Below are 27,379 nucleotides of genomic sequence, written 5' to 3'. Positions count from 1 at the left end.
GTGGAGGGAATGGGAGGGGGTGTGGAGGGAGATTTAAAGGAGGAGAGAGTGTGTGTGAGTGTGTGTGTGTGTGTGTGTGTACATGTGTGTATGTGTTTTATTTTTTTTATTTTTTATTTTTTATTTTTTATGTTTTTTTGAGTTATGTTGTATTGTGGGGAGATGAGTGGAATGGTCAACCAATAATAACTTTGTTTGTGGTGGTGTCAGATGTCTTAGAAACCGTATTAGGACTTGCTACTACTTGTGATCCACCCTTTGAAAAGGTTTCTTTTTAAAGCTAAATTGGTCCTTCATGCTTTTTTATTATTGGCTTGTGTTTTAAATGGCACAAATAGAGAGAGAGAGAGAGAGAGAGAGAGAGAGAGAGATTATGAGTTAATTAAAAAGGGTGAAGTACCTAAAACATTTGGATTGTTCTGCGTTTGTGAACATCGTCATGTACTGCACTTTCGTTTTCATACAATAATGTAATCTTAGTTTGATCCGCTAAAAACTAGTGTTTTAAAAATTAAAGGATTGACATGTAATGTCAGAATTATCTTTTTTTTTTTATAGAGATAGATAACATATGATCCGCTTTATTTATTTCATTTAGAAATAAACTTAGCTAGAAATATGAATCAACTAATATTTGAACTTTCGAACTTAAGACCTTGGGTATCAACCATCAAGCCCTGCGCCACTTGTACTAGGAACGGTCGGATAATATCAGAATATTTTTGTATGTTTTTTTCTAATCAGCTAAAAAATAAAAAAGTAAAGAGAGAGATGCCAAAGGTAGGAAACTAGGAAACTCAAATAGCTAAAGCTTAATTCTCCCGTGCTCTCTCTCTCTCTCTCTCTCTCTCTCTCTCTCTCTCTCTCTCTCTTCAAAGTCCAATAGTGAGTGCTCTCACCATCATCTTTTGTATGGCTCACCCAAAAGCAGCCCCCACCTTCTAGAAATGATCCACCACGGGCCCACCGACACTCCGGTTCGCCGACCGCTCCGGACGGCGATCGCTAGCAGAACCCGCCACTTGTCGGCGTGCGACCGCATCCACGATAGCCAATGCTCGTAGTTCTCGCCCTAATTGTCCGAAGAGCTACAGATCAGCCATCTATGTACTGTATAACTCACTTCCAGATGAGATTGCACATAGCCAAATAACAATTAACCTGACATGTTATTATGCGATTGGTCTGTAATGAAAAGATAAAAAAAAAAATTTTATAGTTCTCCTACAGCCGCGATCGCGGGGCCGGGCCCCGGGCAGATGGTGGGGGAGCGGGTGATTGGGAGAGCCCACAATCACGTGGACCGTTGAAAATATGGGCCTGGTGAGCCAAGTTCAACCCCCCTGGTGAAGGGGTCACTAGGGGTTCGGGGGGGGGGGCCTGGAAAGTATATATATGAAAAGTGGGGGGCCAAATAGTAAAAAGCTGCTCTCAGAATATTATGGAGTGGTATGTGTAAGTTGAAGCTCCCTAAATTTTATCAGGTTCCCTGGCATGGGACAAAGCTGTGCATAGCAATAAGAACAAAATAATATGCCCTAGTTTGTAGTTACTGTGTTCCAATAGAAAAACTAGGGTTGGATACATGCATGGCCCCCTTCTTCTTTTTATTTTTTTCTTTTTTTTTTATAACTTTTTTTTTGGTGTTTTGCGTTCGCTGTAAAACTATTGTCTGTTAAAAAAAAATAAAATAAAAAGATATTTACGAATTCTTTAAAAAAATTGGAATTTTAGTTTCTGCTATGAGAGAGCGAAAAATGAAACCCAAAGTGGGAACACGTGGCTCACCTTGAGAGATTTTGCACGTGGTCCATGAAGTCCATTTCACCTACTGAATCGTCTGAGAGAGGATGAAGGGATGTGCGATTAGGGTGATCGTAGTTTTCCAAAAGTGAATGGATGATCTAACAAATTGAAATATTCCAAGGGATAGACCTGATGACAAAAAAACTCGATAGCACCGAGCTTGGTACTATCAATAGAATAGTAGCTAGACTATATATATATATAATATTTTATTTTTTATATACATATGCTATTATATAATATTTTATTTATAACTATATATATAGTAATTTATTTTATAATATGAAATATATTCTACTATATATTATATTACATATTTATTATATAATATATTTTAAATATATATTATTTGTGAATATAAACTATAATAATAATAAATATAGTATGATAATTATTACATATTAATAATATATAATATATAGAATTTGAGAAAATGTATATAATAATTTTCTATTTATCTTTTTTTTTAAATCAAAAAATCTTGATGGAAAATTATTTTTCATTTACTACAAACCAAACGCTAAAGAGCGCAAAATTTGTTTTCCTCTGAAAATGTTTCTTCATCAATTTTTTTTTTTTAATCATAGTTTTACGTGGAACCAAACAGTCTTTTGTGTTTTTATTTTGAGCTTGGTTTAGGGTTTGGGTCGAATAATCGCGTTGACGCGCTCCGCGAACCGTGGAACCTATTTGTGTGTTTTATAGGCTCTATTAAAAAGATTGGTTAAGCCTAAATTTGGGTTTAGGTCCAAATTAGGTAGGATTCGTATCTAATTGGAGCCCACCAATCCACTTGCACTTTAATTTTGCTTTCCCCTTGTAGTTGAGTATTAAACAGTGGTAAAATATATTCCCATTACTTTATTTAGCACACACTCACACACATTGTATCTTTTTCCTCTATACTATTGTTGTTGTTGGAATAACATGGTGATCCTTTTTTTTTTTCTTTTTTTTTTTTTTTTCTTTTTTAAAAGGTAGTAGTTGATGCTTCCACACTACACTAGTTTTAGCCAACCATTACCTAAAACATAGTTGTGTGCAAGTAAACTATTTTGCATGCTCTTTTTGTGTATGGTATATCAAAATTTTAGGAGTCAGGCTCTTATGTTATCAAAAGTACGAAAACTTCTGTACTTATAAGTAGGTTTTTATGATGGAACATTGATTCGGCGGCTGATTTCGTTAGATATAATCTATGTTATTGAATTATTTAAAAAAAATAAATTATATAATTTTTTGACTTTATTTGCCTAGTAAACGAGTAGCCTTCAAATAAAGAGGTGAAAATAAAAATTTTACAAAAAACAGTGATAGAAGACTCAAATTTTAAATCAAAAGTATTGATCTTGCTATTAATGTTAAGTAGAATTTTCTATTAAAGTTTCACATAATTTAGATTATTCTACACCGTTGAACTTAAAAACGTGCCGCATTGACGGTTAAAATAGTCATTTTTGAGACATTTTGATCACTTAGTAAATGATGTCGAATAATTATTAAATTTAGCTTCTAAATAGTTTCAATAGCGTACATTATGCATAACGAATCCGATCGTCAAATCAGATGTCTTATTATTGAAAATAATTTATAAGCGTGAAGGCCGTCGTGCTTTCTGGGGCACAAGAAATGTACTCAAATTTTAGCCTTTTTCTCAGTGTAAGTTTCCATAAGAACAAAGGAATTGGAGTTTCACAAGGATTCACCCCCCTAAAATAAAAGAAAATTCTATCCACATTGTTGAGTGTAGGAACTTCAAACAACTAATTGGGCAATGCTTACTTTGGATTGTGTAACACATTTGTAAATGGACATTCTTGAAAAGAGAAAAAGTAGAAACAAAACTATCACCAAAATACATAAGAGGTACTGATCGTCCCTAGCGCAAGTGGCAAGGGGCTTGGTGGTTGGTACCCGAGATCTTAAGTTCGAATCCTAGTTGATTCATATTTCTAACTAAGTTTATTTCTAAATGAAATATAAGAAGCGGGTAGTATGCTACCTATCTCATTCAAAAAAAAAAAATAAATAAATAAATAAATACATAAGAGGTGGTAAAATTTGACCAAATCTAAAAGATCAAACCCAACTTGCCTAACAGTAGACCTAATATTTATGAGTTCGCACCGCTTACTGAATAGTTTGATGATCTTTCAAGCAATCAACTTTTATATCGATTTCTAGGAAAAATTAGGCCAAGCCTATGTCGACATAAGCTCAAATTTATAATGCACCTATTAGGATCATCATAGAACCCTAAAAATTTTGACTTCTCCACCAAAAGAAACTATAGGGAAAACATATAATATAGTGTTTCTTCTTATAACATCACTATGATAACAACTTCATCAAACACTATAATATGACCAAATATAAGTCCGCGAAAAAGGAGTGCCGCATAATCGAGCTGTAGAAATTCTCTACTCTAGATGTCATAACAATTAAAATAAATTTATCCCCTCAACAACTTGATTAAGACACCCATAAAAATAAAATTTTGAGGTCAAAAAATTGCAACATGCCCATCATGCATGCCATCTAAGTAGAGCTGCTGCTACTACTACTACTACAAACTTAGGGCCCGCTTGGTGTAGCTTCTGAAAAAATGATTTCTGCAGAAGTGATTTTGATTTGGAGAATTAATTTTGGTGAAAAATTGTAGAGCGTTTGGCTGAGATTAGGTAAAAGTGATTTTTCTAAAATCATTTTCTAAAGTTGTTTAGCAAAAAAAAATTTTGATGCTTGCATATATTAATATTTTTACTAAATTTTATTTCAAGAGATTTGAAACTTAAAGTTAAAATTTAAAATCTAAATTTTAAATTTTAAATTTAAAAAGTTGAGATCTAAAAATTTAAATATGAATTTAAAATTTTAAAATTTAAATTTAATGTTAAATTTATATTTTGAATCTAAAATAAAAATAAAAATAAAAATTTAACGTTTGAGTCCAAAATCAGAATCAGTTTTGGAGAAGTAGTTTTTTTCTGTTTCTGATTCTGGACCCTTTAAAATCAGTTTTCTGATTCTGCAAATCAGAATCAGATTTTCCTTCTGTCGTTTTCAAATGCTCTACTGAGCTCAAAGTGATTTTGGGCTCAGAATCACTTTCGAAAAGTTAGACCAAACATCCCCTTCATATCCTTTCATTGGGTGAAACCAAAGTTTTTAGAGCCTTTTTTTTTTTTGTTATTTTTTTTAGGTAAAAGCAAAAACGTGTTTTTCCCATTGTCACACACCCTATTGGTAATTCATTAATCAATATTATAAAGCATTGATTAAAAGACCCATGTTGATGTGGAGAGTCAATGGTAAAAGTATAAGTGGGATTGGAGTGGATTTTATTTATATGTTTTATTTGTTTATTTTTTTATTTTCTCCGAATCTCCGACCAAATTTTGACCCGAACCAGACCGGAATTATGGACCCAATTGGGTTTGGTCGGTCCACTAAAAAGATGTCTAGAAAAAGTTGAGCCAATCCATATTTGGCTCAAAGTGTATAAAATGGCCTTAATTAAAAATTAGGGACAATTGCTTATATATACCTAAAAAGTTTCCGACTTTCTGATTTACCTCTCTTAAAAGACTAATATTGAAAATACCCTTTTTACGTTCCAACCTATTTCAAATATACCTCTAGAGTTAAAATCTATTAATGAACTCTGTTATCGGTATAAAATTACTATTTTGCCCTTTCAAATATACCCTTCCACCATCACCGACTTTTTTTATTTACCCTTAAGTCAAGGGCACAAAAAGTATTTTGACTTTTAGTCTTATCAAATATACCCCTCTACCGTCAACAATATTTTTTATTTGCCCTTAAGTTAAGGGTAAAATTGATATTTTAATTTTTTTTAACTATGGTAAATATTTAACTCACGTTTAACCCAAATTAATTTTACATGTATAATTGCGGGGGTAGTTTGCAATAACGGTGGAACATATAAGGAGTATTTTAGAAAGGAAAAAAAAGTAGGAATAAATCGAATATTTTCAAACGTAGGAGGGTATATAGGCAATTATTCCTAATTAAAAAGTGTTCAAGTGCTCACACTTTGGCTTCTGCTTTTGGAGCTTGGAATTTTATTTTAGGCTTCCACAGCAGCAGAAGTTTTAAAAATTTTTAAATTTTTGCGCGCAAAACACGCGGTTGGAAGTAACTATGAGTCATGAAGATTTTAATCTAAATTTGAATCTACAATTCAAATTGAAATCGTATAATTAGATTTAAGAATTCTCCCTCCCAAATTTTTTTTTAAAAAGAATTGTACCGTAAAAAAGCCTCTGAGTCTAATCCGATCCTAATCCCAGAATTAACTTTTAGTCAAATCTGATGACTATATCAAACATAGGACTAATGGAGGGCCAGATTATTTTGAGTTCAATACTCTCCCAATCTCATATTCTTTTTTTTTTTTGAGAGAGAGAAAGATAACATGTTTGGGATCTTGGATACCAACCATCAAATTCTTTGTCACTTACGTTGGTGACAGTTGGTTCCCAATCTCATATTCCAGATATGCCCGGTAGATTTTGATATGGTTTAGAGCATTGACGATTATTCTTCTTATCGCCCTTTAAAAAGTTCTTTTCTACCTCCAAGTTGTTCAAGTAATGATTCCTCAAATTATGACGAGACCTTAGAGCTATCACCACCCTACAACCACTAAGACCTCCATAGAAGGCAAAAAAAAAAAAAAAAAAAAAAAAAAATGGGTTGAAGGCCTAGGGCAAGTTGGGTGAAGGGTGGCAAAAGCTAAATCTGACACTTCGAGGGGAAGCATTTCTTGAAGAAGATCATGGCTGCAAAGAAAGAAACACTAGGGGATAAACCTTGGAGTGGAAACCCTATGAAGAGAGAAATTATTATCTCAATTTGGGCCACTAGGTTAGCTAAAGATTGCACTAATTTAAAAGACAACACATATTCTTGAAAGTATTTCTTTTTTGTCTGTAGGCGGGATCGTTCTTCTTGTAAGTTTTTATCACTTGATCACCAAAAGAGATAAGAGTGAAAAATTTGCATGTGTGAAATCCCATCTACGACAGCAACAAATTTAAACCATGTTTGGTTCAAGGGATAAAGAAAGCATAAGAGTTTTATTCCCCCCATTCTTTCAAACAGTGTGAAGAATTTACTATTCTTTTCTCCTAGTTAGCGGATTATTCCAAATTGAATCAATTCCTACCCATCTCAGTTGTTATATCTATTCCAAGAATACACCAAAATAGCTTGTTCTCGAGCCAAACGGTATCTTAGGATATACGTAGCATTTTCGGACTAGCCAACAACAACACATGCTATATTATCCATGGTGGGGTGAGAACAAGCTAGCGCACTTTATTGTCTCTAAAGAGTGGTACCACACAAGATCAAATAGTAATAGAATATTAGCCATTGCCACATCACCAACATCATTATCATCAACACCACAAATCAACAACATCATGCCATGTGAGACTACTTACATCCCTGCTGGAATGAGAATATAACAAAAAGGATGAATTAGGACTACAAAGAGGCCAAGGGGGTGAAAAGGAGTGGGATTATGATAAACTAGGCCTTGTTTTTATTTTATTTTATTTTTTGGGGCCATGTCCCCTCCATCTCACTACATTCCCTTTCCATCATTGTCCCCTTGTCTCCCTCTCTACAACTCTTTGCAAGGAGCAAAAGCCTCATCCATCCACTCCAGCACATGCTTTAGTCATATGCACTATCCATTCCTTTCCATGCATCCACAATGACCTTGAAAGAAGATAATGATGAGAGACAGAGAGCAGGTTGAGAGTGAGAATCAATTTGCAATGCTAATGGATGGTGTTTATGGAGTTTATTTATAAGCACTAATGTTAACAACATTGATTTCACTATTCGCGAGACCGATTTATCAGTTTCCTTAACATCACATCAAAAACACACATATATTGATAAAAAAGCAACCCCAGTGAAAAGAAACCCTGCCATGTCAAAGTATAGCACTTTACTATCATATTTACCAGTAGTAGTAGTTTTACACTTTGAATCATAAGATGGTATGCTGCAACTGTACTACACCACGGGCGGCCTTTCGAAAAATGTAGGTAAATCTCACAGCTGTGATATTGGTGTATTTATCTACATAACTGCAAGCATGTGGACTTAGAAAAGATCGTAACAAATATGATGTTATTTCATCACCATCCAAGCTTAAGTAGAAGGGTAAAATGCACAAGAAGTCCCCAGTACTTGCACAATACTGTGACTTGGTCAATAAGCTTTTCACTCAAAACCCGCAAAAATTTCGTAGATTGAAACAAGAGTAACTTCATTTCATATCATGTAAATTTCCATTTACCATTGCAACTTAATTATACACTCGGCACACAACAAAACCATCTGATTCTTACTAAGTGGATGAATGAATAAAAGTATTTAGTTCGAACTGAAATAAGCAAAACTACAATTAAAAATCAGACCTGCTGTGTTTATTTAACTTTCTTGAAGAAATAGAAGCTATCAAGGTTGCCCGAGGAGTGACGGACGGTAGAAAGCGTGGCTTTGCCCTATTTCGATCCGTTCACGAGGGTCGTTCATGGTTTCGTCTCTTAGAGCTTGAAGAATGTCCCGCGGATTAAGTTCTCTGCAGATCTCAAATCGAATTAATAAACACTGTCCTAAAAAGAAGAAAACTTTATTAGTTTCTATCCGAGAGAACGTGTCAACCCTAATGATGATTCCGGCTTGTATGGTTTGAGCCAGAAATGGCTTCTGGAAAGAGCTACAGACAGTGGCGAAGAACAGTAAGTATTTAGAAAAGAGGCCACAGTAGAAACTCCAACTTGAAGATTCTGCTTGTGCTCCAGAATGAAGTTGTTGAGGAGATTTAAATGAGAATAAGTGCTTCTTTGAACAGCTTTCTTCGAACAGCATTTATGTAGATGCTCTAGATGAACAAACAGGCCGGGATAGGGTCGTGCTTAAGGTTTAACAGGAATCAATCAATTAGGCCACAAGTTCAATGGATGCAAAGCAAATTGTTATCCAATCAGTTTTATATTTTTAAATAGCTAGCATCGAAAAGAAAGAAAGAAAGAAAAAAGTATAGTAAATCATTTATTTTCACTCTAATTGATAAACATAACATGATGGGTTAGTGTTAGAGCATAAAAGTAGAAAGGAAAGCATGCATGAAAAGTTCCTTATTCAAATGATTTTCTTTCTTTTAATTAACGGCTCAAGAAGAAAATGTATAGTGAGGTGTGACCTCTTTATGAGTATTTTGTAGAGCCTTTTCAGGATGGGGCACAGTTCAGCAGGAGCAACAGGTTTGTTTTCCTTCGGATGCAACACGCTTAAGCTGGGTTGACTGAGTAGCTCATAAAATGCGCCAATTGCAGAGACACCCTGCAAGATAATATAATCAATAAATAATCAATGGAATTTAACAAATTATGTAAGGGAGGTAGTGCAAATAGTGCAAGAAAACTCTAAGAGCAAGATAATAGCACACTTCTGTCAAGGTAAGTACTAAACAATCCTACCAGATGTAAAATTCAAATTTTCATGTTTGCCCTTCGAAAACTCACATTTTTTAAATATTTACCCTTGTAAAATGAGCTTTGGTACAAACAAAAGAAATGCCCCTTTGTCAAAGTGCTTGACTAAATATATGTACAAAAAAAACCACTGATAATGTGAAATGGTTGACTATCGCATTCAAGATAAGGAGGTTTTTAGTTCTTTTTTCAGAACAGGAAAATTCAAATTACAGGACTATTTATGTAAAAACATGTAATTCTGAAATGGATAAATCTAACTCTGTGGCATATATGTGCAAAGGACCCTATTATTTTTTTATGTTGCAAATTAAAGTACAAAGTATAAACCGTTTTGGGAAATATCTAAATAAGAAGTTCAAAAGATCAACCTGAATCATCCCTTTGCCTTTGATACTATCACCCATGTCAGGGCTCAGCTCACCCTTGGCGAGCATTTGCCCGTACCACGCATTGCGGCCTTTCAATAGGGTTACGTATGTATCAGCTAGTAGTGGGCCCGCAAGTTTCTCCGGCTGTTCCGTCAACAAGTGGGTGATGAATATCATCTCCGATGTGCAGTGAGCAAAGTATACTGATTTGCTTGTCGCACTCTCATTCGTCAGTGCTGCTACCATACCTGAAAACATAACATATATATAAATAGTTAGGATTCTGAAAAGAGTGCTAATGAATCAGGAAACCTGTTCAATCAATTTCAACCGCTAAGTTTATGTGAATCTTGTTAAGTGTTACTTGATAAATTAAAATAAAGCAGTATGTATAGAATAAAATCCTCATATTTTTTTTGCTGAAACTATTGCCAATGTTTCTTTTTCCTGTTTATGTCCTTCGGAATATGACAAACCTTTCAATGAGATACGTATTTAGGACTAAGTCCTTGGATGGAAAATCCTAGGATTTTCAATGCGAAATATTTATCATGACTACTAACAAAATTACAACACATTCTACTGCATGACTTGTACGCTTTTACATACAAATTAATGTTCTAAAGATCCATCTCTCCCTTCATGATCTCTCTTTTCTCTTCGCTTCTCGACATATTATAGATGCTGAAATTAGATAACTCAGGCTAGACTTAAGAGCTTGAAAGATATGTGGAAATAGCAGTCCACATGTGCCATTTCTCTCCCATGTAAAAATTCTTTCAGAATTCATTGTGTTCATACTGGATATTTGCAATCTCATGCATTGATTGTGGATCTAGAAGCTCAGTAACAAACTAGCTACTATTAGCTGCTCTATCTCATGCCTGTGCTATGCATTTATTCTCTAATTTTCGAAGAATTTGATCCATGAAACCAAGCCACACAAGCTCAAAATGAAAAGATCATAATGTGTAAGCAGCGAACTAGTCAAGTAGCAGTATTGGCAGATAGATTTACCAGCACCAATAGCATAGACATTCTTCAAGCCACCCATAACTTCATGAGTGACAAGATCACTATTGTCCCACACAATGAAATGTGGCTGCCTCAAAAAGTTTGCGAGAGGTTTCCTCCACTTTTCCGCCCCACAAATTCGAGCATTACCATACTCTTTGTTGTAAATTTCGGAAGCAATATTTGGGCCACCGAGATAAAGAATGTTCTCAATTGGAACTCCAGCTGCATTACATGCCGATATTCAGAAGAAGCAAATAAACAATATTTTGACAAAGTAATACAAAGTAAGAACAAACAAAAGAAAAACACAAAGAACAAATAAATGTATTTATGAAAATGAACAAGGTATAAAACTTAATACTGAGCAAGAATAGATTAGTTTTGCATGAGATCAAAGGGGAAAACATCAAAGGCTAATTATGATGGCAAAAGAAATAAAAGATATAATACAATAAAATCCAATAACCACCCGCATGAATTGTCAGACTTATTCTGAATTAAATTCAATAGTTACCAGTCATAAAGTAAGAAAGAAATATGAAAAAAAAATAACAATCCTTCCCTATAAGGATTAGTAACCATTAGTTATATTATGTTAGGTTTCATATTTTTATGGGTAGCACAAATTTAATGAAGATGATGATCAAGAACACGTTTGAAATTAGTTCAGGTTAGTAAATAATATAGAAGAACAGAAAGGTAACAATCCTCTCCATACAGCACTATGTTAGAAATTATATGTTACAAATACAAGTAGGCTTCATCTTTTCAATGGCTGGTGAAAATTGGATCAAGTTCAATGAGTACAGAACAAACAATGCATGAAACTTGCCCCTCTTAGAACTGTCCAATTACAGGAACACAATATAGAAGCTCTTCTTGTCGTAACGCACAATATCTTGTAGTTCAGTCATTCATGAACATTATTCAATATACCAAAAGTGAAAAATAATATATTCCTTAATATATCCAATATTCTACTCATCTTCTTATAAAGAATAAAAACAACTCTCAGCTGCAAATTAGATGATGAAAAAATCAATACACTACCCTTGATGAAACGGGGAGAGAGAGAAAGAGAGAGAGAGTTTACTTGCAGAGCTGATCATCAATGTCGGCGTTATTATACGTGGAACAGGATCTAATGACGCCTCTATACCTTTTGCAAGAGATATAATGATGGGCACGCTAATCCTCTCCTTCCAATACCTACTAATCTCTTCAAACACCTCCCTCGTCTCTGTTGACGGCAAACCATTCACCACAATGTCGGCGTCCCACACCGCCTCCTGCAAATTCGTCACCACCTTCATCGGACAAAGCGGTGTCTCAATCATGTTCAAACAAAAACCGTCTCTCAATATCTCATCTGCATAAAGCGTTCGATCACCAAGCCGCGCTTCGACATATTTCAAGTACGCACATCGACGGATCAAGCGGCGTAACACATCCTCTCTTGAATTTATCACCTCGAACAGATGTTCAGCCGTGGACCGGTCTACGGCCCGGCCAGGTCGGCGCCATATCCGGATTTGAACCTTCTCACGGAACGGGCCGTAGGCATCCTGCAAGAGGGCGGCAAAAACACTGCCCCATGCTCCAGCGCCTATGCCGACGATCTTCAACAGATCGCCATCGGACTTGCCAAGGAGGCAGCGGAGCTCATCTAGCCGCTCCTGGGCATTCCCATTGGAGTGTTGCAAGGATCCATTGGTGTGGATAGAACCTTGATCAGCTACGAGATTACCAATCATCTTTTTTCGAAAGCAGTGAATTACAACAATATTTTCAATGAAAAATGATGGATTATTTCCTCTTTCCAATCAACAAATGCTTGAAATACTCTTAACTATCTTATACTCGAAAGCTCAAGTTTTTGCAATTCTAACAATCTGAGGATTCAAATTTTCTCACTTCTCCCCAATACTAAAACCATAGATTTCTCCCAGGAATCCAATTTTCCTAGAATACAACTCCCCACCTCTATCATGCAAATGATCTCAAAACCCTTACAAACCCACAAAAAGATACCACCTTTCTCCCAAGAACCCGAATCTACAAGATACAATACAACTCCCCCACCTCTATTATACAACTGATTTTTCCCAAAACCCTAAAATCCCCCAAAAAAATTCCAGCTTTCTCCACTTGTTACGCCTCCAAACCCTCCCAAATCGATCGATTCCTCTTACCAACCTTATCAACCCCCTCCCCCGAAAACGCCCGATCTCTTACCAAATCAAAACCCCAATTCCCAAAGCGCTAGGGTTTTGGTCATCCACCGCAACCAACCCCCAACGCCACACACTCAGCTAAAAACCGAGGGAGGGCGAGTTCGGGATTTACCTAATCGGCCATTACTCTCGACCGTTCCCGCCGCCTCTTTGGAAGGCCCGGCATTGGGGTTGGGGGAGGGGGGAGGTGTCCCTTTAATGGCGAGCTCGAAAGGGAGTGGTAATGGCGGAGGCGAGAGCGAAAGCGGGGTGGATTTGGGGGGATGGGGAGGTTGGGTGGCCGCATTAATGGCGTGGAGGGATGGTGCCAACTCCCCCATCGCCATTAATGTTGGGGGGGGGGGGNCCATTAATGTGGGGGGGGAGAGAGCTCACACAATGAGAGGAGTTGCTCCTGGGAAAGGGAAAGGACAAAATCCAATAACTGTAATAATAAGCATATAATAGAAGCTGTCTGGCTAAATTGCACTTCTAGTCCTCAATTTTTCGTTTACAAAATAGTTTTCTGCCCTAAATGCCTCACTTCTGTTTTTGCCGTCAGTCGAAAAAATAATAATAATAATAATAATAGAATCGGAAGAACTTCAATTTTATAGCTATAAAAACAAATAGCAATTCTTGTTCGCTTGAAAATGTACTTTAATGTAAACTTCACCTCCGGTAGTTTTCAAACTTTTGTTTTGCTGAAGTAGTTTTCTGCCGTAAATGGCTCACTTCTGCTATTACCGTAACTTCACCTCAATTACCGACAAAAAAAAAAGTAAAGAAAAATTAATGAAATATTAACGATAAGAAACTTCAGGTTTTACATTGTTCACTTCGTGGCAAATAAACAATAGACCTGAAAGAACTTCAATTTCATAGCAACAGAAACAAGTAATGAAAGAAATGCAATTTTTATCTGAATTCTAGTTCTCTGCAAAATTTACTTTAATCTAAATCTCTCCTTTGGTAAAACAAACAAGCTGTAAGGCTACCGACGCTTTACTCCTCAAATTTTAATTTATTGTAAGTTTATGCCTCGAACTTTTTAAATTGTCACTACTAAATCATACAATCCAATTTATTTATCTTTGTAAATACAATATTATCGATTATAATACTACCATATAAGTACTACATTAGATTCATCACTATTAAGCCAACTAAATTGGGCTATAAAATTTAATTATTATATTTTTAAAAATTTGAACCAAAAAATATAATAAATTAAAATTTAAGGACCGCAACTTCGAACACTAAAAGTTTGAGGACCAAACATGTGATCTCCATACTCAGATTTTTGGCTATCTAAATTTTTTTTCTCCTTAAGTTGAAAATGTACTCAAATCAGTTGGAAAATATCCAGTTGAGCTTTTTTACCATCAAATACAATCAAATATTGCCATGATTTTTCTAATCTAACTATGTAAACAAAAAAATAATGTTGCAAAATATTTACACCAAAATAACAAAATACAGAGCCAAATTAAATTAAACTAATAAATGTGGAAGGAAAATTGTATAGATTTATTATATTATTATAGATATATATATATATATCTGTATCCAAGATAACAAGATGCATATTTATTTCAGTTTAGTTAACCGATTTATTTAAGAGGCTAAAACTATAACCATATGGAAAAAATCAATTTTCAAAATAGGGAGGTTTATTTACTTGAATGTCAAAGGATATTCTTTCAAAATAATTTATACAGTATAAAAAATTTTTAGTTGACTAATAATAAAAAAGTTTAACTTTTGCTCCTTAAAAAAATCTTATTTATTATGATTCGGTCAAATAGCATATTTGAGTGAGGCTACTATACTATCGGAAGCACGGAGCCTTCCGTGCTTCTAGCTCGTTTTCGATGTTGCGACTTTCGAATCGTCGATCGGCTCCGTTAAACTTGATCTAGAGTATTTGAAGTACCTAGAAAATAAATTTTATGATTTTACGATATCATTTGCCTAGTGAACGAAGGGGCTCAAAATCAACGGCTGAAAATAAAAATCTTACAAAATGTAATAATATGATATTAAAATTTTAAATCAAAGATATTGATCTTGTTTTATATAGTATAAAGAATTTTCTATCAAAATTTCACATGATTTGGATATTTCTACACCGTTAAACTTGCAAACGGCTCACTACGGCCATTGAAATTTGTTGATTTTGAGCCTATTCGATCACTAGGCAAATGATATCGAAAAATAATAAATTTATTTTCTATGTACTCCAAATACTCTAGATCAAGTTTAACGGAGCCGATCGATGATTCGAAAGTCGCAACATCGAAAACGAGCTGGTAGCACGGAAGGCTCTGTGCTTCCGATAACATGGTTGCCTCACTCTAGCATATTTTATCTATAAGATGTTTTATTTTATTTAAAAAAATAATTTGAAAGCTGAATATGATATACTATTCTAAATATTTGAGCATACTCCTTATTTGCTAAATACAATAAATTTTATAAGTAAATTAAAAAACTATGTTGAACAAAATATTCATACATGAAATTCTTTCCATAGTGCGTGAAATTCATAATTTGAAATTTAGTAGTAATTTTGTGAAGATCCATTTCCTGCTCTTCAACCTTCTCAAAGAGTGGGCATGGAGAATTTCTGATTTAAAATTTAGTGAAGAAAAAAATTTATAAATTGAAAAAATTATTATAAAATATTAATTAGGGCCTTCCTGGACAAAAATTTTTGAGAAAAATATTTTAGCTAACCAACTAGTCCGAAAATTTACTAATACTTTTCTTACAACATTTGAAATAATTATATGTCTCATAAAAAAATTATAGGATAGAATGATATTTTAGTATAATTTATAAATACAAAGGAAGAAAAAGATAATAAAGGTGCTTAAAATTTTGTTAGTCATTTATTGTGCCTTTCGGCGTAAAAGTTTCGACTCTGTCCTTACTTGCAAAAAAACACTAATAAAAGCACTTTTGGAGAAGTCACTGTACATTCAAACGTCACACTTCTATATTGTTGGAAATAGTAGGCAGCGGAAACTTACAAACCGGATAGCCAACGTATCCGGAAACCAAAATCGGATCGGATTGCTCGTTTTACAAGCCTTCTTGGATCGTCCTTGTCTCAATGCAACATATATAAAATATAATAAGGCCAAATCTTCTAATTCGATTATAATATTTTGAGCAGTGACTAGACCTAAAAAGTTAAGAGAGTTAAGCGTGTTAGAGTTACAGTAGTTCTATAATAGCTGCCTCGTAGAGAGCGAGACGTCGCATCAAGCCACCATACAAAAACTCATTCCAAGATATTTGGCAACACTATCTTGGATTGGATCAAATTAAATAGTAAAAAATGAACAATCATCTTATTCTCTATCTAGCAATAGTGATGATCATAACTCTTGTGATGTTGCTCCTTGGCCAACTCATGCTCTTGTTAATTAATTTATTACATGACCACCATCATTAATTTTTCAATTTCACATTTATTGTTTTCTCAAGATAACTCATATATCTATTGACATCAATGTCATTAAATAATAATGGGAATGGTATTTTGTTCATTTTTTCTTGTAGAAAAAATATTTTGCTTATAAATAAATCCCACGATATTTTACAAATTATACAACTTAACGATTGAATTTTAATCTTGAAATTATAAGTCATACTTATATTTGTGTGACTTGTATTTTGTTCATCAGATACATATCGCCATATACGCTAGTTTGTAAAGTGTTGTAAGATGAGAAGAATTATTCACAGTTAAAATCTAAAAAAACTTGAATTTCAAAATTTATTGTGTTTTGTACTCTCTTTTTTTTTTTTCTAGGGGACTCTATGGTTTCTTGAAAAAGTGCGAACAAAAATTGTTCGAGAAATTTTTTTTATGATTTTTTTTCAATCTTTTGTTCATTTGGCTTCCAAAAAAAACTAGCTTTTTTGAAAATTTATTTTTCCAAATTTTATAAAAAACTAGTATTTTCGTTTTTCTAAAAAAAGCAAAAAATGAAAATATTAATTTGTCAGGAAATTAGAAAATATTTTTTTTAAAAAAAAATTTAGTTTTTTTTAAAACCAAATCGACAGTTGATGAATATGCATAGAAAATTATTCCATTATTAAATTTTTAAAAATATGTAAAGTCGTTAATGAAAATTTCTTTGCTTCAATTTGCTCAGAGTATGTATTTATATATTTTTTTGTTGCTCAGCTACTCAAAAATTAAAGTTCTAAAAGTTAATAAATATCAAATTTACCTCAATCCTCTAAAAATCGGTTTTTTAAATCCCAGAAAATCTAAGATTGTTTTTGTCACACTTTGATTATATCACAATTTTTACAGAAACAATATATGAAAGTTGAACTTTATAGAAATACATTTGTTATTACTATATTTATAAAGATCTGTACGAAATTAACACTTTTTTAACTTAAATTTGTGAATTGTTCGTCACGGACACTGCGACGGAAATATCGCAATAATAACAATAATGGTGATAATAATAATGATGGCAAGTCAAAACTTGAAAACTATGGTCATTGCAATTGCATTTTTCATGAATCAGTGTGACAAAATAGCTTTTTAATGCAAATCATTTATTAACCCAGGTTTTGACCCACACAACCACAATCCTCTCACCTACATGTTGACTTATTAATATCAAAATTTTGCTGCCACACAAAGTACTTGTCATCATAGAGGTGGGGAGTTGGTTCTAATCCAAATCAGATGCTTTAATTTTCCTGATTTTGACTCCAACTTGACTCAAAAAAAAAAAAAAAAATTCTATACAATTTTCCGTAAATATATCGAATAATAAATATATTCATATAAGTTCAACTTTTAATTTTTATTCTCACAAAAATTCAATGATATTCATATTTGTCCTTCTGGTTTGTTAACGTTAGAGTACTATTTATTTTTTAACAGAAGGTAAGTAAAATTACATTTTTATCATTACAAATATGTTCCTTCAAAAATTTCAACTATTAGAATTATACAAAAAATACCCTCCCAAAAGTCATCTTCTTATTTTATTAGTAAATAAAATTATTATAATATAAGAGAAATAAAAAGGTCAATTTATCTCATTCACTAACTAAGGTTAAGTATTTTACCTATAATTACCTATTTTTTTTTAACAGTAGGGGTATATTTAAAACTATTAAGAGTTTTACAAAAATAAAAATAAAAAGTTAAACTTTGTAGAAATATATCTACTATTCGATATATTTACAGAAAACTATATGCAATTAACCCAATATATATATATATAGAGAGAGAGAGAGAGAGAGACTGGTATGCTTCTAGATACGGAACCCTCCGTGCTTTCAAATTGTTTTAGATATTGGGACTTTCGAATCGTCGATCAGTTCCGTTAGACTTGATCTAGAGTATTTAAAGTATCTAAAAAATAAATTTCATGATTTTTCGATATTATTTGCCTAGTGATCAAAAGGTCTTAAAATCAATAATTTTAATGGTTGTGATAAGCCGTTTGTAAGTTTAATGGTGTAGAAATATTTAAATCATGTGAAATTTGGATAAAATTTTTTTTATACTATATAAAATAAGATCAATATCTTTGATCTAAAATTTTATACTATATAAATTTTTTTCGATTACTAGGCATATGAAATCAAAAAATTGTAAAATTTATTTTCTAACTACTTCAAATACTCCAGATTAAGTCTAACGGAATCGATCATCGATTCGAAAGTCCCAACATGAAAAACGATTTGAAAGCACGGAAGACTCCGTGCTGCGAAGCATACTAGTCTCACTCACTCTCTCTCTCTCTATATACAACTAGCACTGTAGCTTCTTGGGCTTGTTTATGTAACACTGTTGCTTGAGTGGTGGTATTGGAGAAGCACTTCCTCCCCAAGTCCCAACTACTGCTTGTTTGGATGCAAGTGATCAGCTTTGTACATTACTGTTGAATACAGCTTAAGCCGACTTTTCGAGAACAACAGTTGTTTCATATTAAGTGCAATCGATGTTATTTCGATGAGTCGACGAGAGCTGTCGATAGGAAGGGGCACCCACAAAAAGCCCCTCATAGTTTGCTGTATGTGGGCCCCCCATCGTCAATTGAGGTCGCCAATTCGTACATCTAGAATAGTATAAGGTAGTAGAAGATTTTGAGTTCGAATATTATTAGGCTTCTAATTTTATTATTATTATTTTTTTATTTAAGTCAAGTTCACCTCTTGAGTTTATAGAAATATTTCAAGCGAAAGGTGAAGGAGAGTGTTGAATATATAAAATATTGAAATATAATTTTTTGGTAGCTTAAGTTTCTACATAGAATAACAACTACTTTCTAATACTGGACTGTAATACGGTAAAAACACACGTGGCACTGTTGTTCGGAGCAAGAACAAATAAACTTCAAAACTCCTAATTGAAGCTTGCGCTATTATTAAGGTTTTGTTTGGGATTGCGGAGAGATTGCGTTACGTGCGGTGAGAAAGTACGTTGGAAAAATACCCTGTTTGTTTCCGTACGTAATATTACGTTCCGCATATTGCGATGAGTCGGTTACGATATATTTTCTGCGGCCCCATTGGAGAACGTAGAAGCATAGCCCTTTATGCTTTTTCCTCAACTCCATTTTATCTAATAGCGTTAGATAGACCTCAATACCAAACTAAGCCTAAGATCAAAATCAAATTTAACTGCAGGTCTCTTTTCATCTCATGCTTAAAATTCAACGGTCCATTTCTAAATTTAAAAAAGGAAAAAAAAAATTGTCACTAGGTAAGATTAAAATATGAGACAAAAGATAAATGGTTAGTATATGTATAGAGCATGAATATTAAGTTTTCTAATAATAGTAAATAAGTATATGAACGAAAAACAACACTCTAGAATCATTGTAAATTTTAAACTTAAAAATTTATGTATGTACTAAATATTGGTTAAAATAGATTCAACTTTCTATCTCATAATAACAATAGGTCTAACAGACTAATAAATTGAGTTGGATTAAACTCAATAAGTTGAGTGGACCTGCGGTCCACACTAGACCTAATAGCAAGAGACTCTAAAATAGATCTAACGTTTCGTTGAATTGAGTCAAGTCGAAAACAGCGAGCGTAGTAGCTAAGCTTTTAGTGTGATTGATAGTTTGATACGCTATTTCTATGATCACATATTTTTGAAATAGTTTGTTAGCGCTTACGATCTACACTGAATTGAAACTTAGCTTAGTGCTTAATGTCTCTTGTGCAATTTAACCAAGAGGAAATATTAAGGACCAAAAAACAAAACCACTTCATCCATAAAACAAATTAATCGGAGAAATTTGTTCATCCATCGTCGTTGGCTAGCAACACTTTAGGTACATTTTATACACTCTATCTTTAAAATTTTATTCATTAAATATGTTATATGACATTTAATTACTTAAAAGGTTGATGTCGAAATAATTATTTTTGGATATCCATTTATAAAAATATTAATTATTAAAAATATTTGAGGTTTCAATAATACATTTTTAAATTTCATCTATAGTTTTTAAATAATGTATGGTAAAAATATATAAAACTTACATGAATTATGGATTATTTAATTTTGCTTTCCAACTTTTAAAAATTTTAATTTTACTATTCAATCCTTGAGTTTGTTTGATTTGAATTAGTAAACGGCGCTTTAATTTTAAAATTTGAACGAATCATTTATAATTACAAATTTATTTACTATACTTCATACAATTCTTATAATTATAAATTTACTAAAGTAATTAGCTTAAATTTTGAAGTCACTCAAATTAAATAAATTAAAAAATAGATAGTAAAAATCAAAATTTTGAAAGGTTGAGTTGCATGTTCAGAATGGTCCATGGTGATTTTAAAACAGTAATATTTAAAAATTAGGGCTTTTTTGGCAAATGGCCCCCTAAAAAAATTTTATTTTAAAACTAACCCTAACAAATTTATAATTATAAAAATGACCCTACTCCTGCCACGCAGGCGCTACGCAAGCGCCACATGGGCTGGCTAAGAGGTTGCTTGCCAAGTTGAACACGGTGAATCATTCACACCCGGACCTGACCCGTTACATTCCTAAAAGAGAAGAAAAGGAATATATAAATATGAAACATGGTGATTAATTCACCGTATTCAACTTGCCAAGCAACCTCCAGCCTGCCCACGTGGCGCTTGCGTGGCAGGAGTAGGGTCATTTTTGCAATTATAAATTTGTTGGGACTAGTTTTAAAATAAAATTTTTTCAGAGAGCCATTTGCAAAAAAAACCCTAAAAATTAGGCTCAGTGCGTAAGGCGTATGGATACACCTGGTGCAGGGAATAATTTTTCAGCAAATCTATTTGGACGGCTCAGATCACTTTACATAAACCCATAACTCCGCATCGAGAAGCCCTTTTAAACCCTAACCTTCGTCGCCTCTTTCTCTCTTCCTCTCCCCCTTCTCCGCTTTCTAAAACCCTAATCCCCGCCTCCTCCCCCTCCCTCTCTCTCTCTCGAAGTTCCCGAAACCCTAGCTTGCGAATCCTCCCCCTCCCATTCGAAACCCTAGCTCCTTCGCTCGGGGAGGGGGAGTTGGGTGGCGATGGCGCTCTACCTCCTCTACGAGTCGGCGCCGGGGTACTCGCTCTTCGAGGCGCACGGCCTCGACGAGATCGGCCAAAACACCGAGGCCGTGCGCAACTCCGTCCTCGACTTCACGCGCTTCAGCAAGGTCGTCAAATTCGTCGGCTTCCACCCCTTCGACTCCGCCCTCGACGCCCTCAACCAGTGCAACGCCATCTCCGAAGGTATTGCATGATGCACCTCCGAAACTGTAACCCTAGCCCGATTCCTCTTTATAGACATCTCCCTGCCGCGTCAGATGCAGAAGCATTAGGTTGGAGAGCTTCTGCTTTTGTTCTCTGCTGCTGCTGCTGCTGCTTGTTGGAGCAGTTTGGGTTGACTGCCCTTTCCGAGACCCAAATTGATATCTTTGCTACTTTTTAGGGATTATGCCTGATGTGGTTCGGAATTTCTTGAAGCTTCTGCAGAAGTACTGCAGTACTTGAGCTTTTTGAACAAGCACTAACATCTTTGTCATAAAAATCTCACCCAGCAGCTTCCTGCTGCAGCAGAAGCTTCAAATTGGAGCTTTTGCTTCCATGAGCTCTCTGCCGCTGCGAAAGCTCGAGGCACAGGCTGTTGCTCTCTCCAAGTTTGAAAAGATGAGTTATTTGCTGGATTTTTGCTGTTGTTTAGGGATTATGACTGATGAGTTGAGGAATTTCTTGGAGGCCAGCCTCCCAAAACAAAAGGAAACGAAGAAGGCTAAGTTCAGCCTTGGTGTGGCTGAACCAAAGGTCGGGTCTCAGATCTCAGAAGTGACAAAAATCCCCTGCCAGAGTAATGATTTTGTTCTTGAGCTTCTTCGCGGCATTAGGTTGCACTTTTCTAAGCTAGTCAAGGATGTAAAGGTTGGAGCTCTTAACTGTTCAATTTTGTTGTTTTAATTTTCTTTTACTATTTTATTGAAAGGTGACAGTTTTCTGTTTCCTTTTGCCTTCTATGTTGTTAACAGCCATCTGACTTGGAAAGGGCACAGTTGGGTTTGGGCCACAGTTACAGCAGGGCGAAGGTTAAGTTCAATGTTAATAGGGTGGATAACATGGTTATTCAAGCCATTTTTGTACTTGATACTCTGGACAAGGATATCAACTCCTTCTCAATGAGAGTCAGGTTTGCTAGCATTTAACAGAAGATATTTGAGCCATGCTTCCTTGGCATTGAGTTCTTAATAGAGTCTCTTTGCATTACTTTGTACATTGGCAAATCTTACTAGTGGTGTGAGTTATCTGATATATGTGCCGAAAAAATTGTTATTGTAACCCTTCTTCTATGTCTGTTTTATGGCCATGGTGGACAAACTGTAATGCCAGTTTGACCTTTGATGGGATTTATCTTATTATATGACTGTTGGAAAAACCTGTAGGTTTCACCTTCTTTTGGTGCACTTTTAGTATTTGCTTGTAACAGTAAAAGAATAAATGTTGTAATTTCAGAATAGAGTAGAATATGAAAAATGGATTCCTCAAATCATTCTCGTAGTGTTCCTTCTCTCATGTTGTCATGTGTTATGGGATTTGAGTACTATTTTCTGTGGAAAATGCTACCACCTTAATGACAATCCTTACTTAGTTGTCCCTCTACTCTTAAAGTCCCGTGGGCATTTCTTTTTTGAATTCTATTGCATCTAATCTAAATTGCAAACTTTGTTATTTTGTAAATTAAGGTATTAATTATTCTTGGCTGCCATATATCTGAATTAATTGGGTTTAAAGCCTATATGAGTGAGAAGTTTGAAGCATGTTCTTTTTCACTGGATTGACTATTGTAACCAGCTACATTTTTTTTTTGGTCTTTAGTGCTGCTTGTCAATATCATTTTCTGTTATTTTCTGTGTTGCTATAATGTCATTTACTATTTTGTATTTGGATTAACTAAAGTCATAATGTGTGGCTCTCAACTTTTTCCTCACCGCTCTACCTCTGTTATGCAGAGAATGGTACTCATGGCATTTTCCAGAGCTTGCGAAGATTGTCAATGACAATTATCTATATGCAAAAGTTGCAAAGTTTGTGAAGAACAAATCCGAATTGTCTAATGATCATATTCAAGCTCTAACAGACGTAGTTGGAGATGAGGACAAGGCAAATGAAATTGTTGAAGCAGCTAAAGCATCAATGGGTAGAGTCTATAATCCATTCTTTTTCTATAATTGGTAAATTTTACACTTTAAGGAGCTTTTACAAGTATGGGCCTGCAAAATCATCTATTTTCCTATATTCCCCTATAAACATGAATTTTCATATATACGTTGAAGGTGCAGTTTCTTACAATATATCCTAGTTAAGTTACGGAGTCATCCAATTCATAAGATAAGTTGATTTTCTATCATATAGTTTTCTATAGAGGGGCTGATTTGTGGGTACACGCTTCTATGTGTAAGAAGCTAAGTTTTTGAAGTGCCCAGAGAAAGTTCTAATTCTGCTGGGAAATATATGTATATAGATAATTTTCCATAATCTTTGCCGTACCTTTTCAGGACAGGATCTGTCTGTGGTTGATTTGATAAACGTTCAGCAATTTGCTCAGAGAGTTATGGATCTCTCTGAATACAGGAAGAAGCTTTATGAGTATCTTGTCACTAAAATGAATGACATTGCTCCGAATCTGGCTTCTCTGGTTGGGGAAGTTGTTGGTGCTCGCTTGATATCTCATGCTGGTAGTCTTTCAAATCTAGCCAAGTGCCCTGCCTCCACTCTTCAGATACTTGGTGCCGAGAAAGCTCTTTTCAGGTTTGGTTTCTTCATCTGCACTGCATTTTCAGGCTCTTTTGTAAAGTTCGGCACTATTCTTACTAGATAGTGCTATTTGCTTCTTACATGGTTTTTGCCTGAAACAAAGGGCCTGTTCAGATGGCTGAATATTTCTAGGGATGTATCTTTTTTTTTGGTGCCCTTAAAAGGGGCATTTTGCTGTTGATTGGAGAGTCATAAGAAGATTTTATGATTGAGTGAGGTCTGAGTAATTGCTTTTTTTTTCTTTGTCCATTTTGTTTTTTGTTTTGGCCTTTTGGCATACGGCAAATCTCCTCACATGGAGCTTCTCTGTCCTAGAGAATCAGAATTGTTAGTTATATACACAAGCTAAGAATAAAACTCCATACTGTAACCACAGGAAGAAAATCACGACCAACGCAAGTTATCATGGAATAACCTGGACCAAAATATTTACTCTGCATGGTGATTTAATTAAAACCTTACTCAGTTGACCTCCCTGGTCTGACTTATAAATAATTGGATAGGAGCGTTTAACTCCACCAGGGAAAATCAGATTCAGATAGGAAAAGAAGTTTTGGATTATTAAAATCCTGCTTGTTCCAGGTCTTGTAATTTCGAAAAAAATGGTTGCATTTTTTATCTTTAAATATTCCATTGACAAAGTATAGGATGCACTGGGTTACTGAATTTTAATTTTGGAGTTAGTATAGGGTATGGATTAGGTTGATTATCAACGAGGAATCATTTATTCTAGCTATTTTCTGAGCTACTAGGACTTTTTCTTGCTGCCCCTATTAAGCAGGCTCGAATATAATATCATCATTCTAAGTTTGAAATCTTTAATACTGGAAGCCTCTAAAATTGTAGTGATATTAGGTTAGTATTTGTAATGCATGTGGATCTCTTATATCTGCAAAACATTTCATTATGTGTCCAGATTTTATGATCTTCTGCATATATAAATCTGAAAATAGGTGAGAATGTCTTTTCTGTGGTGCTTGTATTGTTTAGTAATCACTTTTTTTTGGTTGGTTATAGGGCATTGAAAACTCGAGGGAACACTCCAAAGTATGGTTTAATATTTCACTCATCATTTATCGGACGGGCCTCTGCTAAGAACAAAGGTCGTTTAGCCCGTTATCTTGCAAACAAGTGTTCTATTGCATCCCGTATTGACTGTTTCTCTGGTTAGTGCAAGAAACCTTTTTTTTTTTCCCCTTTTTTAATAAATCTATCTTATTTTGTGTATTTGTCTCTATTCTGAATTCTCAATGATAACATAATTCATTGTAGAGATGAATACTTCTATTTTTGGGCAAAAACTTCGTGAGCAAGTGGAGGAGAGATTGGACTTTTACGACAAGGGTATTGCGCCTCGCAAGAATCTTGACGTGATGAAATCTGCTATCGAGAGGTTGATGAACACTGACGGTGAGATTTATTTTAGTAATCTATACCTATACATTAATCCTCCTTACTAAATCCTACATGTACCCACCCCCTTAATTTGAGGAGTGGGGCCTACTTTTTTTATTTTTACTTTTTCTCATTTTCTTTAGATTTATTAAGGTTTAAAGAGGTTTTTTTTTTTATCCATTTTCTTTACTTTTTGGTCTTCCACCCTCTTCATTAAATTTGCAAATTCGAACATTTGTTGTGTTTCATATTCGGAGTAAATTAATTGATTAAAAGTGATATATATATATAATATTTGTAAATTATCTTGCATATTATTATGAGTTTTTTTAGTCATATCAATGGCAATATGATATTTTACATGATTATTGTGTTATAAAAATAATTTTAAACATCCATTTGCATGATATGTGATCTTTTTTTAACAAGATTGAATAATTTTGTTGGAACAATCGATTCTTTTTTATTATAGTTTTATTTTTTTTAAAGTGTTTGTTTATAATATAGACTATATTTATTATTTTTTGTATTAAATTGATATTTTATTCTTTATACGTTTTTACTTTAACCGTTTCTATCCACTGTAACACGCGGGTCGCTACACTAGTTGCTCATTAACCTTAATATCGGAAGATGGTTTAAATTATTATAGATTGTCCCTGAAATTCAATATTTATTTTAGTGCTGTCCTCTGAGTTCCAATTTTAACCATTTAGTCCCTGAAAATTTCCTTCTGAATAACAATTAAGTAGTTACACTTGGTTTAACTCTGACGAAAGATATTGCATCAGCGTCATTGTTAGAGTTTGCTGATATGGCATTTATTTTTCCTGAGATTTCAATTTATTGATGATGCTGCCATAGGCTAACAAAATAGCGTGATTATTTCGCTCAACAACATACAGCTAATATATTATGAACGATTGAATTCTGAGGATGTAATAGAAATTAGGGACCAAATTTCATGGACTTTGTTCTGCGAGTTATTATCTTTTAGTAGAGATGCATAGTGTTACTGTGACGTTCTGATGCTCAAACTTTTGTTCTCTAATTTACGATATTTTCCCCTTTACTCTTTCAATATTTCCTTTCTGTTTATAATCATTTATTGGCCGTCGAATGTAGAGGGAGAGAAGGAAAATGAGGCATCTGGGAAAAAGAGCAAGAAAAAGAAATCAAAGAGTGAGGCAGCAAATGGCGATCCGATGGACGAGGACCAACCGAATAATGTTGCCGACGGGGATGCTTCCGTCGAGCCACAGACGGAAAAGAAGAAGAAGAAGAAGAAGCACAAGCTAGAGGAGGAAATGGTTACAGAAGCCGTCAACGGGGCGAACGGTCACGAAGCGGAGCAAAACGGGACTCCCGACAGGAAGAAAAAGAAGAAGAATCGGGAACACGCGGAGGACGGAGATGCTCAAATGGGCACGGAGGGAAAGAAGAAAAAGAAGAAGAAGACCAAGAGCGAGGACGACGAGTAATTTTAGGTGTTAGTTACGTTATTTTGAAATCTTTTTGCTTGTTTAATGAATGGTTTCTGGGCTCCTTTTTGACAATCATCAGTTTAGCATTTGATGGCATTGTAACCCTACTTTATAAAGGTGCTAAGAGTCTAGTGGGCCTGAGATGAAACCACTGTTAAAATGTTTGAATCTATTTATATTTCAGTACTCTTTTTTTGAAAAACTATTGTGTGCAATTGGTG

General features: G+C 34.4%; 2 protein-coding genes across 4 annotated transcripts; one reads left to right on the top strand and one right to left on the bottom strand.

Annotated features, from left to right (window-relative positions):
- Positions 7,188-13,311, bottom strand: LOC109720741 (probable glycerol-3-phosphate dehydrogenase [NAD(+)] 1, cytosolic). 3 transcript variants are annotated; one of them, XM_020248034.1, is made up of 6 exons: positions 11,832-13,311; positions 10,739-10,960; positions 9,722-9,969; positions 9,059-9,198; positions 8,271-8,434; positions 7,188-7,560 (listed from the first exon to the last, which is right to left on the bottom strand). In XM_020248034.1, the coding sequence occupies exons 1-5, from the start codon at positions 12,490-12,492 to the stop codon at positions 8,311-8,313; spliced, it is 1,395 nt and encodes a 464-aa protein (XP_020103623.1). In that variant the 5' UTR covers positions 12,493-13,311; the 3' UTR covers positions 7,188-7,560; positions 8,271-8,310. The 3 variants fall into 3 exon arrangements, with proteins under 3 accessions (XP_020103623.1, XP_020103622.1, XP_020103624.1); XM_020248033.1 differs by lacking the exon at positions 7,188-7,560 and having other exon boundaries at positions 8,078-8,434; XM_020248035.1 differs by lacking the exon at positions 7,188-7,560 and having other exon boundaries at positions 8,329-8,463.
- On the top strand, positions 21,361-27,360 carry LOC109720740 (nucleolar protein 56-like). The gene is made up of 8 exons (XM_020248032.1): positions 21,361-21,726; positions 22,178-22,392; positions 22,497-22,654; positions 23,475-23,662; positions 24,021-24,273; positions 25,297-25,445; positions 25,552-25,689; positions 26,800-27,360. The coding sequence occupies exons 1-8, from the start codon at positions 21,522-21,524 to the stop codon at positions 27,153-27,155; spliced, it is 1,662 nt and encodes a 553-aa protein (XP_020103621.1). The 5' UTR covers positions 21,361-21,521; the 3' UTR covers positions 27,156-27,360.

This window comes from Ananas comosus, linkage group 14 (assembly GCF_001540865.1).
Source record: "Ananas comosus cultivar F153 linkage group 14, ASM154086v1, whole genome shotgun sequence".
Classification (NCBI taxonomy): Eukaryota; Viridiplantae; Streptophyta; class Magnoliopsida; order Poales; family Bromeliaceae; genus Ananas; species Ananas comosus.
Note: the sequence above shows the minus strand (reverse complement) of the source record. Positions and strands in the feature narration are given on the sequence as shown.